The 16,510-nt window shown below is 45.6% G+C and overlaps 1 protein-coding gene across 2 annotated transcripts in view; it reads right to left on the bottom strand.

Moving 5' to 3' along the window:
* Positions 1-12,902: 12,902 nt before the first annotated feature.
* tspan17 (tetraspanin 17) overlaps positions 12,903-16,510 on the bottom strand; it is a 31,835-nt gene continuing 28,227 nt past the window's right edge. For both annotated transcript variants that reach the window (XM_018745208.2, XM_018745209.2), the window contains one exon: positions 12,903-16,275. In XM_018745208.2, the coding sequence (XP_018600724.1) occupies positions 16,210-16,275 (66 nt within the window). In that variant the 3' untranslated portion in view covers positions 12,903-16,209. The remainder of the gene's footprint in view (positions 16,276-16,510) is intronic.

Raw genomic sequence — 16,510 nt, 5'->3', positions numbered from 1 at the left:
CAGGGTCTTAATTAATTATACAAAACAAATTCTGAACACCATAAACAGCAAAATCAGCTTGTATGAATGAAAAAATTCTGGTTTAATATGAAATGTTTTGAAAATGAAAATGAAGCAGGGCTAATCCAGCATGAGGCAGATCAGAAGCTTAGTCTTATCTGCAAGGCTCTTTCAGGAACATCCAAATTATTTCACAGGGTTAGGCTCAGTATCAGCTAGAAGGACATTTTAAATAGGTTTTCAGTTCTGCTTAATGAAACTGTTATGACTGTGAAGAATTTGGTCGAATGCCTTTCACAGCTAGTTTATCAGGATGCTGCAAGCGGGATGCTCTATTTTTCCACAGCTGATTGTCACTCCCCAAAACTCCTCTCACTTGTGTAGTGGGGTGGGCCATCCAAAGAGAGTGAATCATATTAACTCATCTTCCCATTAAGTGAGTAGCATTCTGATTCAATTCATTATTGCTTCCTGGCCTAGACTTAAAGCTAAATTAAATGAAGACATCATCTAATCAATGAATTATAAAACAGCAAATGCCATGAACTTTGTTTTTCTCATCGTATTGTCCGTAGCGTTGTTTATACATGACTGTTGCAAGGGGGACTGCAAATATGAAACATATAATGGTAAAATATCCATGAAAACATGTTTCAGCCTTTAACTTGTGCATTAATTAGACTCTCAGATGAGCAGATAACAGTAATGTAATGTAATGTTCCTCTATTTCCTACTGCACCAGGCAATTCATATTTTCCCGATATCGGTGACCTGGCAGAAAGTGGCTCATTCATCAAAGTGTTTGCTTTTCTGCATTTACTGTGTACTGAGTGAAAATAGCTAAACACATATTTGGACAGAGCATTAACAGATTTCCACAGCAAATGTATGCAAAATAATATAAATACATGTGAATGGCGATAAGGACTGGCGAGGAGGATGCGGATGTGCAAACACAGTCTCCATGTGTCACCTCTGGGCTTCTATTTGACGTTTCATGCCTTTCATTTTTTTTCTCAGCCACATGAAACAGAATGAGTCAAGCGCTGTCATGTGAGCGGCTGCCGCTCCGCTGTGCTGACGCAGATGTGACGCCACACCCAGCTCAATGGAGACCTTTGAGTCTACTTTTTGAGGACACCTTCACAACATAAACAGATTGTTTTTACGTGCATGTTAAGATCAGACAAATCTCTCAGTGCCGCTACTACATGGAAAGTTCATGCAATCCACTCACATCTTATGGCCCAACATCACTTATTCTTTTATGCTATTTTCTAATTACACAGCTGGTCAGGAAAGAAGTCCTTTTTTATATATTTAGAAGATTGTAATTTACAAAGGGTGGGGGGGCGCAGTGGGTTGGACCGGGTCCTGCTTTCTGGTGGGTCTGGGGTTCGAGTCCTGCTTGGGGTGCCTTGCGGCGGACTGGTGTCCCGTCCTGGGTGTGTCCCCTCCCCCCTCCGGCCTTACGCCCTGTGTTGCCAGGTAGGCTCCAGTTCCCTGTGACCCCGTCTGGGACAAGCGGTTCAGAAAGTGTGTGTGTGTGTGATTTACAAAGCAGTCACATCACACACAAGCAGTCCTCCTGGGAACATGACTAGAAGAAAGAAGTGGTCCAGATGGTGCTACACAGAGCGAGTGAGAATAAGTGTGTCATAAAGTGTGTGTGAAGTCAAAAGGAACACACTACAGATTTTTTCAAAGGAAAAATTAACACTATTTCTCAAACTCAGCATTTTTACAAACTACATTGATAATAGTTTTTTTTACTAAATCTACAGAAATGTCAACTAAGAAATCTATACACTACACTATGCATGTATACAAGAGCAACGCAAAAAATACATCCATCAGAATTAATACATTATTTATTTAAAAAATGCAACTCAGTTTCTGTAGACAAAAAATACAATACTGCAAAATGGAAAAAAAAAATCGAAGGTACAGATTTTCTGAGGTACTAAAAAAAAGCCATTACAGTAACCAGGAGGAGGTTTTGCGGTTCTACACATTTCTTTCACATACTCTGCACTGCCATGGTACAAAAAATTCACTTACAGGCTTGAGGAACAGGGAACAAGGTGGAAGGAACAAGCCTGAAAACCAGGGAATGCCACTGAACTTCTAGCCACCCTGAAGACCAAAACCAGTCTGGAAACCAAAGTTATTCCACGGGTCAATATCTCTGTCTGCTTATGTTCAAGGAGAGTGTCAAGAAGGCCAGTGAGGAACATGAGCAGATGTTTCCATAGAGTTAAGCTCAAAGATTTTCTTTAAAGATTATGTGATAACAGAAACACTAATGAAATTTTGAACAGTCAGAGCAGTGTTTTACATTCTAACAAAGCCTACCAGCTAGAGGTCAACAAGACTACGAAAACATACTTTTTCTGAGTTCTGCTCAAATGGTATGTAATAGACTTGTTCCATGACAGTTGGTAGTGTGGTTAGAGATGCTGCCTTTAGACCTACAAGTTGCAGGTTCAAATTACATCTGACTGTAGTACCCTTGAACAAGATACTTACCCTAAAATGCTCCAGTAACATTACCCAGCTGTATAAACAAGAGCTGCTCCTACTGCTACAGTAACATGGTTTATCCTTGTCTATCAAACCCTCTGTCCTGCATCAGTTTCTCCATGGGACTCTGGAACTGTCAGTCTGATGTGAGAAAGGCTGACTTCATACCAGCCTATGCCTCCCATCTCTCACTGGACCTCCTGGCTCTAGCTGAAACCTGGATCACCCCAGACAACTCAGCCACACCTGTAGCACTCTCCACTAACTACTCCTTCTCTCATACCTCTTGTTCCTCCAGCAGAGGTGGAGGCACAGGCCTGCTCATCTCTCCCCGGTGGGAATATTCTGTTCTCCCTCTCCACCTGCATGATCTGTCCTCCTTTGAATGGCATGTTGTCTCTATTACTGGCCCAATCACTCTTGTTGTGGTTGTTCTATGTCGCTCTCCTGGCCCTCTCAGCTGCTTCTTGGATGACCTTGATATCTTGTTGAGCTCTCTCCCAGAGGACAACACTCCATTGATTCTCCTAGGTGACTTCAACCTGCATATCGACGACAATCATGCAAGCAGCCTTCTGTCACTCCTACAGTCCATTGACCTCTCCCTGTCCCAATCCCCTGCTCTTCACAAAACAGGCAATTGTCTTGACCTTGTATTTTCCCTCAGCTGTGGCTGTCCCGTTCTCTCTGTCACTCCGCTGCAGGTCTCTGACCACTTCTTCATTTCCTTTCAACCCTACCTCGCCACTAATTCCTGACCTTTTTTCTGTACCCATTGTCACCTTCCACCACAACTTAAAATCTCTCTCACCTTCCTGCCTTGCCTCTGCCACGCTGTCCACTCTCTCTTCTACTGCACAATTCTCGGCTCTATCAACAGACGATGCCGCAAACAGTTTCCTCTCTGCCCTGTCTTCCACCCTTCACTCTCTCCGTCCACTATCTTCCAGACCAGCAAGCCCCAGCCCCCATGGCTGTTTGATACATTACATGTTAACAGGACCAAACTCCAGGCTGCAGAGCAAAGATGGCGAAAATCCAAGACTCGCTCGGACCTGGATGCCTATAAACTCTGCTGTCTCCTCAGCTAAAACTACCTTCTTCCACAACAAAATACAGTCTGCAACCAAAAAAACACCTAGACTCATTGCTACCTTGTCATCCCTTCTGTGTCCTCCACTGCCCCCTCCTCTTTCTTCTCTCACTGTCGATGAAGTCAATGCATTCATGGACAAGTTCTCAGCATCACCCTGCCCAGTTCGTGCTGGACCTCCCTGCAAAGTCATGCTCTCCAAATTCAAGCCACTCTCCGAATCTGAAATCTCCGACCTTCAAATATCACACAGAGCCACCACCTGCTCGCTTGATCCGATCCCATCGTCACTCCTACAGAACATTTCCCCACAACTCTCCTTCTTAATCTCTAAGATTATCAACTCCTCACTGTCCTCTGGCTGTTTCCCAGCTGCCTTCAAAATCAGTTTAATTTCACCTCTGTTAAAAAAAAAACCCTCCCTGGATCCCAATCTGGTTGAAAATTACAGACCGGTCTCTTTCCTCTCCTTCCTGTCTAAAACTCTAGAGTGGGCGGCCTGTGATCAACTGTCTGATTTACTCACCCGGAACCATCTCCTTGATGGTTATCAGTCTGGTTTCAAAGTTGGTCACTCCACTGAGACGGCCCTTCTGGCGGTGTCTGATGCTCTCCAAGCCACTAGAGCTGCTTCTCTCTCCTCGGTCTTCATCCTCCTCGATCTGTCTGCAGCATTCGACATCGTCAACCACCGGATTCTACTCTCCTCTCTTAATCAGCTTGGGATCAAAGGTGCGGCACTAAGATGGTTTGAGTCCTACCTATCTGACAGATCCTATTAAGTGGTCTGGTGGAGCTCTCGTTCTTCGCCTCTGCCTCTCTCAACCGGTGTCCCGCATTGCTCAGTTATTGGGTCCTCTTCTTTTCTCGATCTACACCTCCTCCCTGGGCCCGGTAATTGCTTCCCATGGATTCAAATGCCACTGCTATGCTGATGATACTCAGCTCTTCCTCTCCTTTCCACCTGGAGCATCAGACATTTCTGTTCGCATTGCTGCCTGCCTGTCAGACATCTCTTCATGGATGTCTGATCACCACCTCCAACTCAAACTGTCCAAAACCCAGCTGGCCTGTCCTCCTGTCACAATCTGTCCATCAAACTGGACATCTCGCTCATTTTGCCTACCTCCTCAGCTAAGAGTCTGGGAGTAATGACTGCCACGAGTCTGTCTTTCCCTCAGCACATCAAAGTCACAACCTGGTCCTGCAGATACAGCCTGCATAATATTCGTAGGATCCGTCCCTACCTCACAATTGACTCTGTCCAAGTACATGTCCAGGTCATGCTGACTTCCCATCTGGACTACTGCAACTCTCTCCTGCGTGGCCTTCCTGCTACTGCTATCAAACCTCTGCAGATATTACAGAATGCTGCTGCACGAGTTGTGTTTGATTTGCCAAAGTGTTTCTGTGTACCTCCTCTACTCATTTCTCTGCACTGGCTTCCTATAGCTGCCCGAATCAAATTCAAGACCCTGGTTATTGCCTACAAATGCATCAATAGAACTGCTCCCAACTATTTAGAGGACTTGATCAACTGCTACACCCCAGCCAGACCCCTTCGCTTGTCTACTTCTGCTCGTTTGGTGGTCCTGCGCACGAAAGGTAAAGCTTGGAGGTTCTCGGTTCTGGCTCCGTTGTGGTGGAATGACCTTCCCCTCTCACTCAGAACTGCGGAAACTCTGTCTACATTCAAGAAGGGTCTGAAAACTGACCTCTTCCAGACTCACTTTGTCCATGATCTCTCAAGCTCACATAAGGTGTAAATATTCATGCACCATAACTTTATCATCATGCCCAGATAAGCCTTTACACAGCCTCTATTCCTGTATTGTACGTAAATGTTTATGTACCTTTAAAAAAAAACAAAATTGTCAGAAAGGTGATGAGGAATTGTCTGTTTTGAGTTTTATGCACCTACTCGTGCAATGAACATTGGTGCATATAGTGGAAAGAAACTACTTACAATCACACATTTGCAACTATGTCTCTCTTTCTCCTAATGTAATGCACATATTGTATTTCTCTGAGATGTACTTCACTTTTGTTATGGCGACAGACAGACTGAAGACAGGCAGGTATGTTGTGAACCCAAGTGCGGGTTGGTTTTATTCATTTCTCCAGGTTCAAAGGGCAGGACAGGATCAGGGTCAAAGACAGGAAAAGATCTTCAAGGCACGAACGTCACAACGAGGGCAAGGCAAACTCGTGGTCAGGAAACAGGTGATGGTCAAGAATCAGGAACAGAGGTCATAGGCACAGAACAAAGGCTCACTGACACCGCAAAACCACAAGGGCATTTGCAAGAATCCGTGTTATCTTGCTGACATGGAACTCCTTTCATCCTGGGTGTCATCAATTGGTCATGGGTGTTGCCGCTCCGCTCATTCCTGGGGGCGTGACAGCTTTAGAGAAAATAATTAGGTGGTTTGACATTTTTAATTGCTTTGATGAAAAGTATGAGGGGGTGCAGTGGCGCAGTGGGTTGGACCAGGTCCTGCTCTCCGGTGGGTCTGGGGTTCGAGTCCCGCTTGGGGTGCCTTGTGACGGACTGGCGTCCCGTCCTGGGTGTGTCCCCTCCCCCTCTGGCCTTACGCCCTGTGTTACCGGGTAGGCTCCGGTTCCCCGTGACCCCGTATGGGACAAGTGGTTCTGAAACTGTGTGTGTGTGTGTGATGAAAAGTGTCAGCTAAAGGAATAAATGTTAATGAGCGTGTGGTTGTGTTGAAGAACATGGTCAATGTCAGAAATGCTAACATTGTCCTCAATTATTCAAATGTATTTGCAGTTCAATAACATTGTTGGCAAGGTCCATATTTACAACAGCAGCCTTTTGATCTTGAGACTACATAAGTACTTACAACCATGAGCTGCTTGTCTATTACGCAAAAATAGAGTGTGATTGCTGCCATGGTCCAATTACATGAAATATGATTACTCTGAATTTCATATATTTTCCAGTCCCACTGGTTGTATTATTAGTTGAATGCTGGAGTTGGCATTTTTTTTCTGCGTGTTTCACCAGCAGTTCAGGAGGCACTATCAGCTATTGAAAGTGAAAAAAGGGGTTGGAGTAGTGTAAAGACTGTTTATATACATTATCAGATGACCAATACAGGCAAACAATTTCTTTAAGTACTTTGAGTCCAGATTGCAAATGGGGTGATATAAATTGCCAGTGAAGTACAAAGTCTCTCCCATCTCTGTGAGCTTTTAAAGCACTTCAACATCATCAGTAAGGTCAAAGTAGCAGGAAGAGTGAGCACAGGCAGTGCAGTGCAGGACTCTCCAGTACTAAACTCTTTACCAATGGTGAGGACTAAAGCAATTCTCTCCTTTATCAAGACTCAAGATAGCAAAGGTATTTATTAGCATGTTATTTTTTTTTTTAATTGATTGTGGCATATTAAAATGCATGAACGTTCCAGATTTTGTATTTTTATTTGCTTACATTTTATAATTGTGTCATTAATTAAACTGTATGTATTAATTGTATTTTAATAGTTATTGTAGAGTTTTGATTGTCTAATTTTAGAAAGGGGTTTTACAAACAGGTGGTGTTTTATCATCCCAAGTAATAAATATTTATTCTCCAAGCAAAGAGGATGACTTCCATTTGATATAGATTGCTCAGAGGGTCTGTGTCTAAGTGTGAAGCAATTTTTTACGGCCTATTTTAACACACACACTGGCTGAAACTGCTTCTCCCAAGAGGGGTTGTGGGGAACTGGAGCCTAACTCCACACACAGGGCACAATGCTGGAGGGGACACACCCAGGATGGGACGCCAGTCCGTCAGGAGGCACTCCAAGCAGGGCTCTAACCCCAGACCCACCCAAGAGCAGGACCCGGCCAAACCCACCGCGCCACTGTACCCCCCTATTTTAAGAACAGTTTGTATAATTGTATTTCTTTGATTTAACAGACTTTATTGAGCAATCTAATTTATATTGTTTGACATATGTTTAAATTGATGTGGAACGTCATTATTTGAATTTGGAGTAAGCTGTTTCACTCGGTATGAAATTCTGTATTTTTTTAATGGAAGAATTGTTATTTTTATGTATGGTATTTCTACTGTGGAACTTAATTTTATGAAGTCAATTAGAAAGAAATCTATATATGTGCTTTAAGTAGTCTTATAATTTTTAAATACACTGGCTCTTTGTTTCAAAATGTGTAGTTACACATTGTCAGATATACTTTTGCAGTTTACTTGTTTAAATTGGATTTATTTACCATTCTTTTTTCTAAAATTTGTCTTGTGGAAAATTTGAAAGCAACCTGTTTTCCAGTGCAATAATTCGTTGGCAGTAAAACATTTTTAGGCAGAATGTGGCTCTGGGACCCAATTCGTTGAATTACTTTAGACAATGTTTTGTTTTTAACTGTCTGTGATTAATAACAAGATGACAAACTTTAAACGTGTTTATGGGATACGGCAGTCAACGCTAAGCGAACAGGTGTTTTTCAGAGACAAGGTATTTTATTTTCAATAACTTTCGTTTTCATACTATGCTGCACCTATATCCAAGACTTTTACAGAATCTAAGGCATAAATAAATCAAAGGACTACAGTTGGTCCCTAATTTACGATGGTTCAACAGAGTTTTTTATACTTCACGATGGTGAGATAGCGATACACATGCAGTAGAAACCATACTTCAAATTTTGAATTTTTTCCTGGGCAAACGATATGCGGAGCAATACTCTCTCGTGGTGCTGGGCAGCAGCAGCAATCTGCATCTCCCAGTTTGTCACGTAGAAATGTGTATTAGGTGTATTAAATGCATTTTTGAATTACAATATTTTGACTCTCTTACTGGATTGGGGCCTTGGTGTGGCGGAAGGGCTTGCGTGACCTAGGGATCTCCAGAGCTATGTCGCCCGGAGCATTATGCTCCTGGTAGGGTCTCCCAAGGCGAACAGGTCTGGAGTGAAGATCCATACTAACACAATCCAAAAACCTCCATGAAAAACGGAAACAGAAAAACGTTTACCCTGCCTGGAATAGGGTCACCGGGACCTACCCCTGGAGCCAGGTGTGTCGGTAGTGTTCCTAGGCGAGCACCTGGTGGCCGGGCAGCCCACGTAGCCCGGCCGGACTCAGCCCAAAAAGGCATCGTGGGGGGGCCATGTGGGCCCACCACCTGCAAGGTCCAGCATGGGGGTCCGGTGCTATGTATACCTGGTGGCGGGAGTGAGCGGGGTGGCGCATGGCATCACGGCCCCTCGCGATGAAAACTGGCTCTTGGTAAGTGGAATGTCACCTCACTTGGGGGGAAGGAGCCGGAACTGGTGCAGGAGGTTGAGAAATACCAACTAGATATAGCTGGGCTCACCTCCACTCACAGTGTTGGCTCTGGAACCAAACTCCTCGAAAAGGGATGGTCCCTCTCCTACTCAGGAGTTGCACGAGGTCAGAGGCACCGGGAGGGTGTGGGGATACTCACAAATGCCCGGCTGGCTGCCATGCAGTTGGAATTTGCCCCGGTGGACGAGAGGGTCGCCTCAATGTGACTTAGGGTTGCAAAGAGGAAAACTGACTGTTGTGTGTGCTTATGTACCAAACAGCAGTTCAGAGTATTCGGCCTTCTTGGAGAAGGTGGGAGGGGTTCTGGACAGGGCCCCACCTACAGACTCCATTGTCTTGCTAGGAGACTTCAACGCTCACATTGGCAATGACTAGGAAATCTGGCGGGGGGTGATTGGGAAGAACGGCCTGCCCGATCTGAACCCGAATGGTGAAATGTTATTGGACTTCTGTGCTAGTCATGGTTTGTCCATAACAAACACCATGTTCGAACACAAGGATGCTCATAAGCGTACTTGGTACCAGAGCTTCTTGGGCCAAAGGTCAATGATCGACTTTGTAGTCGTTTCTTCTGACTTGAGGCCACATGTTTTGGGCGCTCGGGTGAAGAGAGGTGCTGAGCTGTCAACTGATCACCATCTGGTGGTGAGTTGGATCAGATGGCGGAGAAAACTGATGGACAGACCCTGTAGGCCCAGACGTTTAATGAGGGTGTGCTGGGAAGGACTGTCAGAGGACCTTGTCCGGAATGATTTTAACTCACACCTCCAAGAGAGCTTCTCCCACGTCCCGGAGGAGGTAGGGGACATGGAGTCTGAATGGACCCTGTTCAAAACCTCCATTGTGGAAGCAGCCAGGCACAGCTGTGGCCAAAAGCTTGTTGGTGCCAGCCAGGGCGGTAACCCGAGAACCCGCTGTTGGACACCGGTGGCGAGGGAAGTCGTCAAGCTGAAGAAGGAGGCCTTTAGGACCTGGTTGGCTCTGGGGACTCCTGATTCAGCAGACAGGTACCGGCAGGCGAAAAAGGCAGCAGTGGCTGCGGTTGCAGAAGCAAAATCCCAGGCATGGGAGGAGTTTGGAAAGGCCATAGAAAACGACTATCGGTCGGCTTCAAAGAGGTTCTGGAGAACCATCCGACAGCTCAGAAGGGATCGGAGGAGTTTCGCTCAGGCTGCATTTAGCAGGAGTGGAGAAACTCTGACCTCTGATGAGGATATCATTAGGAGGTGGAAGGAGCACTTTGAAAAACTCTTAAACCCGGGTGATATGCCTCCCTTACAGGAGTCAGGGCCAGAGGCTTTCGAGCTGTCAGAGTCCATTTCCCTGGTGGAAGTCACTGAGGTAGTTGGTAAGCTCCACAGTGGCAAAGCACCGGGGGTGGATGAGATCCGCCCGGAAATGCTTAAGGCCCTGGATGTTGCACGGACCTCGGGGACAGTGTCCTTGGATTGGCAAACTGGGGTGGTGGTCCCTATCTTTAAGAAAGGGGACCGGAGAGCGTGTGCTAACTATCGGGGCATCACACTTCTCAGCCTCCCTGGGAAAGTCTATGCCGGGGTGCTGGAGAGGAGGCTCCGGCCGATAGTTGAACCTCAGATTGAAGAGGAACAATGCAGATTCCGCCCTGGCCGTGGAACAGTGGATCAGCTTTTTACCCTCTCAGGGATCATTGAAGGGGCATGGGAATTTGCTAATCCAGTCTATATGTGTTTTGTGGACTTGGAGAAGGCCTATGACCGTGTTCCCCAGGAAATTCTGTGGGAGGTGCTTCAGGAGTATGGGGTACCAGGGCCACTACTGTGGTCCATTCGGTCCTTGTACATACAGAGCGAAAGCTGTGTCCGCATACTCGGCATTAAGTTAGGCCTGTTCAGTGTGGGTGTTGGACTCCGCCAAGGTTGTGCCTCGTCTCTACTCCCGTTTGTGGTTTTCATGGACAGGATATCAAGGCGCAGTTGAGGTCAGGAGGGCATTCTGTGTGGGAGTTGGAAGGTGGCATCTCTGCTTTTTGCAGATGATGATGTCCTTTTGGCACCGTCACATGGCAGCCTCCAGCACGCACTGGAACGGTTTGCAGCCGAGTGTGAAGCGGTGGGGATGAGGATCAGCACCTCAAAGTCTGAGTCCATGGTTCTCTCATGGAAAAGGATAGTATGCCCTCTCCAGGTAAGGGGAGAGTTTTTGCCCCAGGTGGAGGAGTTCAAGTATCTTGGGGTCTTGTTCACGAGTGAGGGAAGAAGGGAGCGTGAGATCGGCCACAGACTGGGAGCAGCGGCAGCAGTAATGCGGTCGCTGTACCGGTCTGTAGTGGTGAAGGGGGAGCTGAGCCATAAGGCGAAGCTCTCCATTTACTGGTCGATCTACGTCCCTACACTCACCTATGGTCATCAACTCTGGGTGATGACCGAAAGAATAAGATTGCGGATACAAGCGGCCGAAATGAGTTTTCTCTGCAGGGTGCTGGAACTCACTCTCTGTGACAGGGTGAGGAGTTCGGACATCCCGGAGGAGCTCAGAGTACAGCCGCTACTCCTTCACATTGAGAGGAGCCAGTTCAGGTGGTTTGGGCATCTGATAAGGATGCCCCCTGGACGCCTCCCTTTGGAGGTATACCAGGCACGGCCAACTGGGACGAGGCCCCGAGGTCGGCCCAGGACCCGCTGGAGGGATTACATCTCACAGTTGGCCTGGGAACAGCTGGGGCTCCCCCAGGTTGAGCTGGAGGAAGTTGCAGGGGACAGGGGTGGCTGGGCCTCTCTGCTCTCCCTGCTGCCACCGCGACCCTTTTAGGACAAGCGGGACAGAAGATGGATGGATGAAAGTATGGATGGATGAATATTTCGACTTCCAATAGGTTTCGCAGAATGTAACCCATCGTAAACGAGACCACATGTATATTTCTTTCTTTTACCGACTGTGTACTAAAAGATAAGATGAAAGCAGACAGAAGGTGAGAAAAGCTGTGTGTGCTTATGAAATGAATCTATCAGTAAAAGGTTGTGGAAACAAATTATTATATTTGGTCGTTTCATGTGAGTTTAATTATTAATAGCTTAATGGATCTGCAGTGATGAAAAATGATTCAGAGGTAAGCAGTGAAGTATACAGTAATGTCTTGCCTCAATGCTTTTCCAACACAGGCTTTTTGGGAGAGATACTCTTCAGCTACCCTTGATCCATCATCTTGGGCTATGAGCAGGAAAAGGGAAGTCTGATGTTGGAGCTGTGGAAGTCAACAGACTAGTCCATGCGGTGTAGTAATGCCTGAGCTCAAATGGGTCACAAGCGGAAAGCAGAGGAAGAAGTAAGTGGGCCATCATCTGACTAAGGCATGAAAAGGTAGTCAGGAGGAACTGGCTTCAGATAGTAGTCAGAACCCAAACTATGCTCTTCAGCATCTGTAAAGAAGAGAAATGTTGGTCTTAGAAGTTACAAGAATTAAGGAGGATCAGTATGAAATCAAGGTGGTTAGGCAACAGCAATAAGCCTGCTGGACATCTCAGAGAGTGTGATCAACAGATTCATACACTGATCTGAAATGTAGACGATACACCACAGTGCAGACTAATTAAGACTACTAAACAATTTCCCATGCACCAGCAACCTGTGCCAGTGGTACGGCTCCAAAGAGGTGTCCCCTCTGCGATGCCCCAAATACGAGACTATTGCAAATCCTGCCTAGCTGCCAGATTCCACCACCACCACAAAGCTGGTACAGGTGGTTCCAAGTCCTGCAGAGGCTGAGAGATCCTGAAGAAAACCAGACAGGAATCAAAGAAAAAGAAACCAAAGTTTCCTTAATATTAAAGTAACGTTAAGCCAAGATGTCAATCGATATCTGGACAGCAGGTAGGGCAGTGGTTAGAGCTGCTGCCTTTGGACCCACCTCCAGCTGTAATATCATTAAGCAAGGTACTTACCCTAAATTGCTCCACTAGCTCCCCAGCTGTAAAAATGGGTGAATAATTCTAAGTAGGTTAAAACTGTAAGTTACTTTAGAGAACAGCACCAGCTAAATGAGTAAATGTAACATCTGTGATTTCCCACTGAAACAACAGTAATTCCTCAAAGCAAACATGGTGGTATGGTCTCCAACAGTTGGAATGGTCATACTGATCAAGCTAACCATCCCAGGGCTTGGAGGCATCCAACCAGAGGAAGAGGCAGAAATACTCAGGGCTTGTGGATAAATGCAGGGAAGGATGACAGAGGAGACAGACAAGGGAAGCTTCTGGTTCTGGGTAATAAAGGAAAAATCTGGCGAACACAGGGTTCGTGAGAGAAGCTGGAGGACTCTGTGAGCAGCGAAAGGGAGATGTTTGCTGCGGAGAACGGACAACTCCTGCAGGGGATGGATCCTGCAGCAAGCTCCGTATCACTGCTAGGCTACCAGGAGCTGTTCTGGGATTGAGGGGTGAAACATCAATGAGGAGTAGCTCCTGGCTGGTGACAGTGCAGCTGCTCTGAAGGCACCAGTTGAGGTGCAACAAGCAGTATTGCACCGCAGTAAATACAGCTATCTGTACATGTGATGAGGAGCCTGACTGCAAATAGTTCCCTCTTGTGACAGAAAAGGTAGACACGCACAGGAAACCAGTCATTTGTAGTTGCTACTGAAGTGTTAAACAGTGAACATTAACAGAATAGAACTCTTACTACGGTATGCAATGTGCTAAGAAACATGAGACATTAGAAGATCAACAACAGGAGATTAACAAAATAGGGCACAGACAACATTCTATATCGGATAGGAGATGGTTCAAAAGCAACACCATTATCATAAAACATTTTATTCATTATGAAAAAAGGAGCATATTTGTAAGACAGATACTATATACTCTGTTACACTAACAATCAAAGCCATTTTCATTTTTTCTACAGAAATGTAGTCTTGAGAAACATTTTACAAAATTAGCTTTTAATTAAACAATATGAGCAATGGTTCATTCCTAACTGACATTTTCCCATTGCTGTAGACATCACATAAGACGTGATCAGAATGATGCACTTACGCTTTGAAAAGGATGTTTTGGCTGGACCCCCCCAAGAAAGACAGGAAAGCTGAATAAAACATCAAACACCTCAAGAGTAACAGCGATATACTTGTGGAAAACAAAAGTGTCCAACAGAATACAAAAGTAAACATGAGTAAGAAACTTTAAAAATGAATTCATTACAATCCAATCCAGCACAAATTAACACTTGCATTGTGTAAACATGTACTGAAGTGAGACACCTGATTCAGTGGCTGAAGATGCAAAATTCAAGGTGAGATGGCAAGAAGGAACAAGGAAACCTGTGTGAAACCTCTAGGTGTGTAAAAGCTGCAAAGGAAGAAGGCAAGAAATGAAGACGACACACATTGCCTGCGCGACAGCCATAACAAAAGTGTCCTATCGGCTGGGGAAAAGTATTACACCTTAACACAATAAAAACAGGATAAATCTGTTAATTTAATGAATGCGTTCTTTCTCCACAGCTAACTGAATAATTAATGGGATTATAATTAATGACAACAGCAATTATGGTGTCACATTCAGACCTAAATTAGTGTTGCTTGCTATAAACCTTAGTTTAACTACAAACAACCTGCATAATCTGCATGTTAGAATGACATTACAGTTATTCAAGAGTTCATACTCTTCAGGCATGGTTTGAGTGATGTATTTGTGCAGAGACGCAAAATACATTATAGCTCATGATATTACTGTATACTGCAAATGTCCTGTGTCCAACTCAAAGCATTATGAGCTTCTTCTGCAGCAATTCTAACATAGCCACGACTACAGGAATGTGAAACATGCTTTACGGACCTGTCCATCAGTGCCCTTCATTTGAATCCTGAAGCGAGGGGGCTAAAGTTTGGCAATCTGACTACTGTACATATTTCATTCCCATTTTGCATTGCATAGAGAAATGAAGAGGCAAGACATTGTGATGTTACTATACTGGGAACATGACACGGGGCCTCTGAGGCCAAGCAGAGAACAAACAAAGGTAACATCAATTACAACAGAGCCGTGCTCCTAAAATGAGGTAGAGAGCGTGTTTGTGTGTTTCTGCATTTCCATGTGGTGTTTCACATGGAATGTCACACACGTGTTTTCATTGAGATTCAATACAATGTTCATTTCGCCCAGAAGAGAACCAGTGAAAGTCCAGTTCATTCCGGTCTCCCATTCCACTTAAAGCAACAGCAAAGACCCAACACGTGAGCGGCACATGCGTGATTTTGGGTTCCGCCTACATATGAGTTCTGACATTGCTCAAAGTGGGCCTTATGTGCTCCTTTGGCTTGGAGTAGAAAACACGACATCAGCGGGATCCCCAAACACCACCTTAGGTCATAAAGGACTGCACATTATTCACAATAAGAAAGAAGTTGTAATTTTGTTGAGGTATAAAGGGTACGAGTGCCAGCTGCGTGACACATGGATCAGCCCACGCGCTCTTTTGGGGATTACAGCGTGGTGCAGCAGAAGCACAGAAGAATGGTGGGGACAAGGACACGTGGACACAGTACAAGGTCATACGTGTGCCACACACAACACAGGAGTGTCGCTCCCCCAGGGAATGTTTCCACCTGCTCGGCTGCAAGGCACTGAGCTCAGAGAGGAGGGGATAACAGAAAAGGGGGGCAGTTGAGGGTGCATGCAGGAGGACTGTACACATGACACGTATCACCGACGCATCAAGATCACTGCTTCATCACTTGGAACGGTTCCAAGGACAAGTCTCACACGACTGCTCTGACATGTTCTTTCACCAGCATACGGTTCCTTCGGAGCCACTGACATGGGACTAGATGAGCGCAACACGCGCTCGTGGGTTCAGAGCAATACCAGCAAACCCTGGTGGAACACACGGGTTGGACCGAAACCACATGGGTGAAGAGCGACGAGCCGGTGCTGGATGCCACCTGGGTGATGGACAGAGGTCAGGAGTTCAGCACGCAATCTCAGTGAGGGCACTGAGGTAAAAACCACAGTAAGCTGTAAAGAAATAACAGCACAACACAGCAGAGCCACGGAGGGAAGAGGTATCTGCATCACAGCGCTGTTTCTCACAGGAGACAAAGCCACTGGACGATGAGGACAAGAAAAGAAGAGAGACCAGTGGGTCACTCCCCTAATCCAAAAAAAGAGCTATAATGCATAGGTATCCCTCAGCTAAAGCTTGAACCCAAATCCAGCACCACTCCGTGCCCAAGTCCACAGGTCCATGGTGAGGAGAAGGTGGATATGGTGCTCCGCCCCCCTGTTCCTGTACTGCAGGGATGTCACCAGTTGGCCTTGACGGCTTTGATGTCACTCACCAGGTTCTGGGCCAAACAGATGCCAAATATCTGAAAAAACACAACAGGCACGACTATAACATGTGAGCACTCGTCTCATAACACACAGCCAATGAGGCATTTTCTTCATATCCTTTAAACAGGCTACACTTACATTACAATACACGTCAGCTCGAGAGAAAATGACCGAACAGAGACATGGTGGGCCACTGCACATTTTAAAATAAGACTATTTCACATTTTATATTCAGAAAAAACATCACTCATACCAAGCACTAATAAGCAA

This window comes from Scleropages formosus, chromosome 13, assembly GCF_900964775.1.
Source record: "Scleropages formosus chromosome 13, fSclFor1.1, whole genome shotgun sequence".
Classification (NCBI taxonomy): domain Eukaryota; kingdom Metazoa; phylum Chordata; class Actinopteri; order Osteoglossiformes; family Osteoglossidae; genus Scleropages; species Scleropages formosus.
Note: the sequence above shows the minus strand (reverse complement) of the source record. Positions and strands in the feature narration are given on the sequence as shown.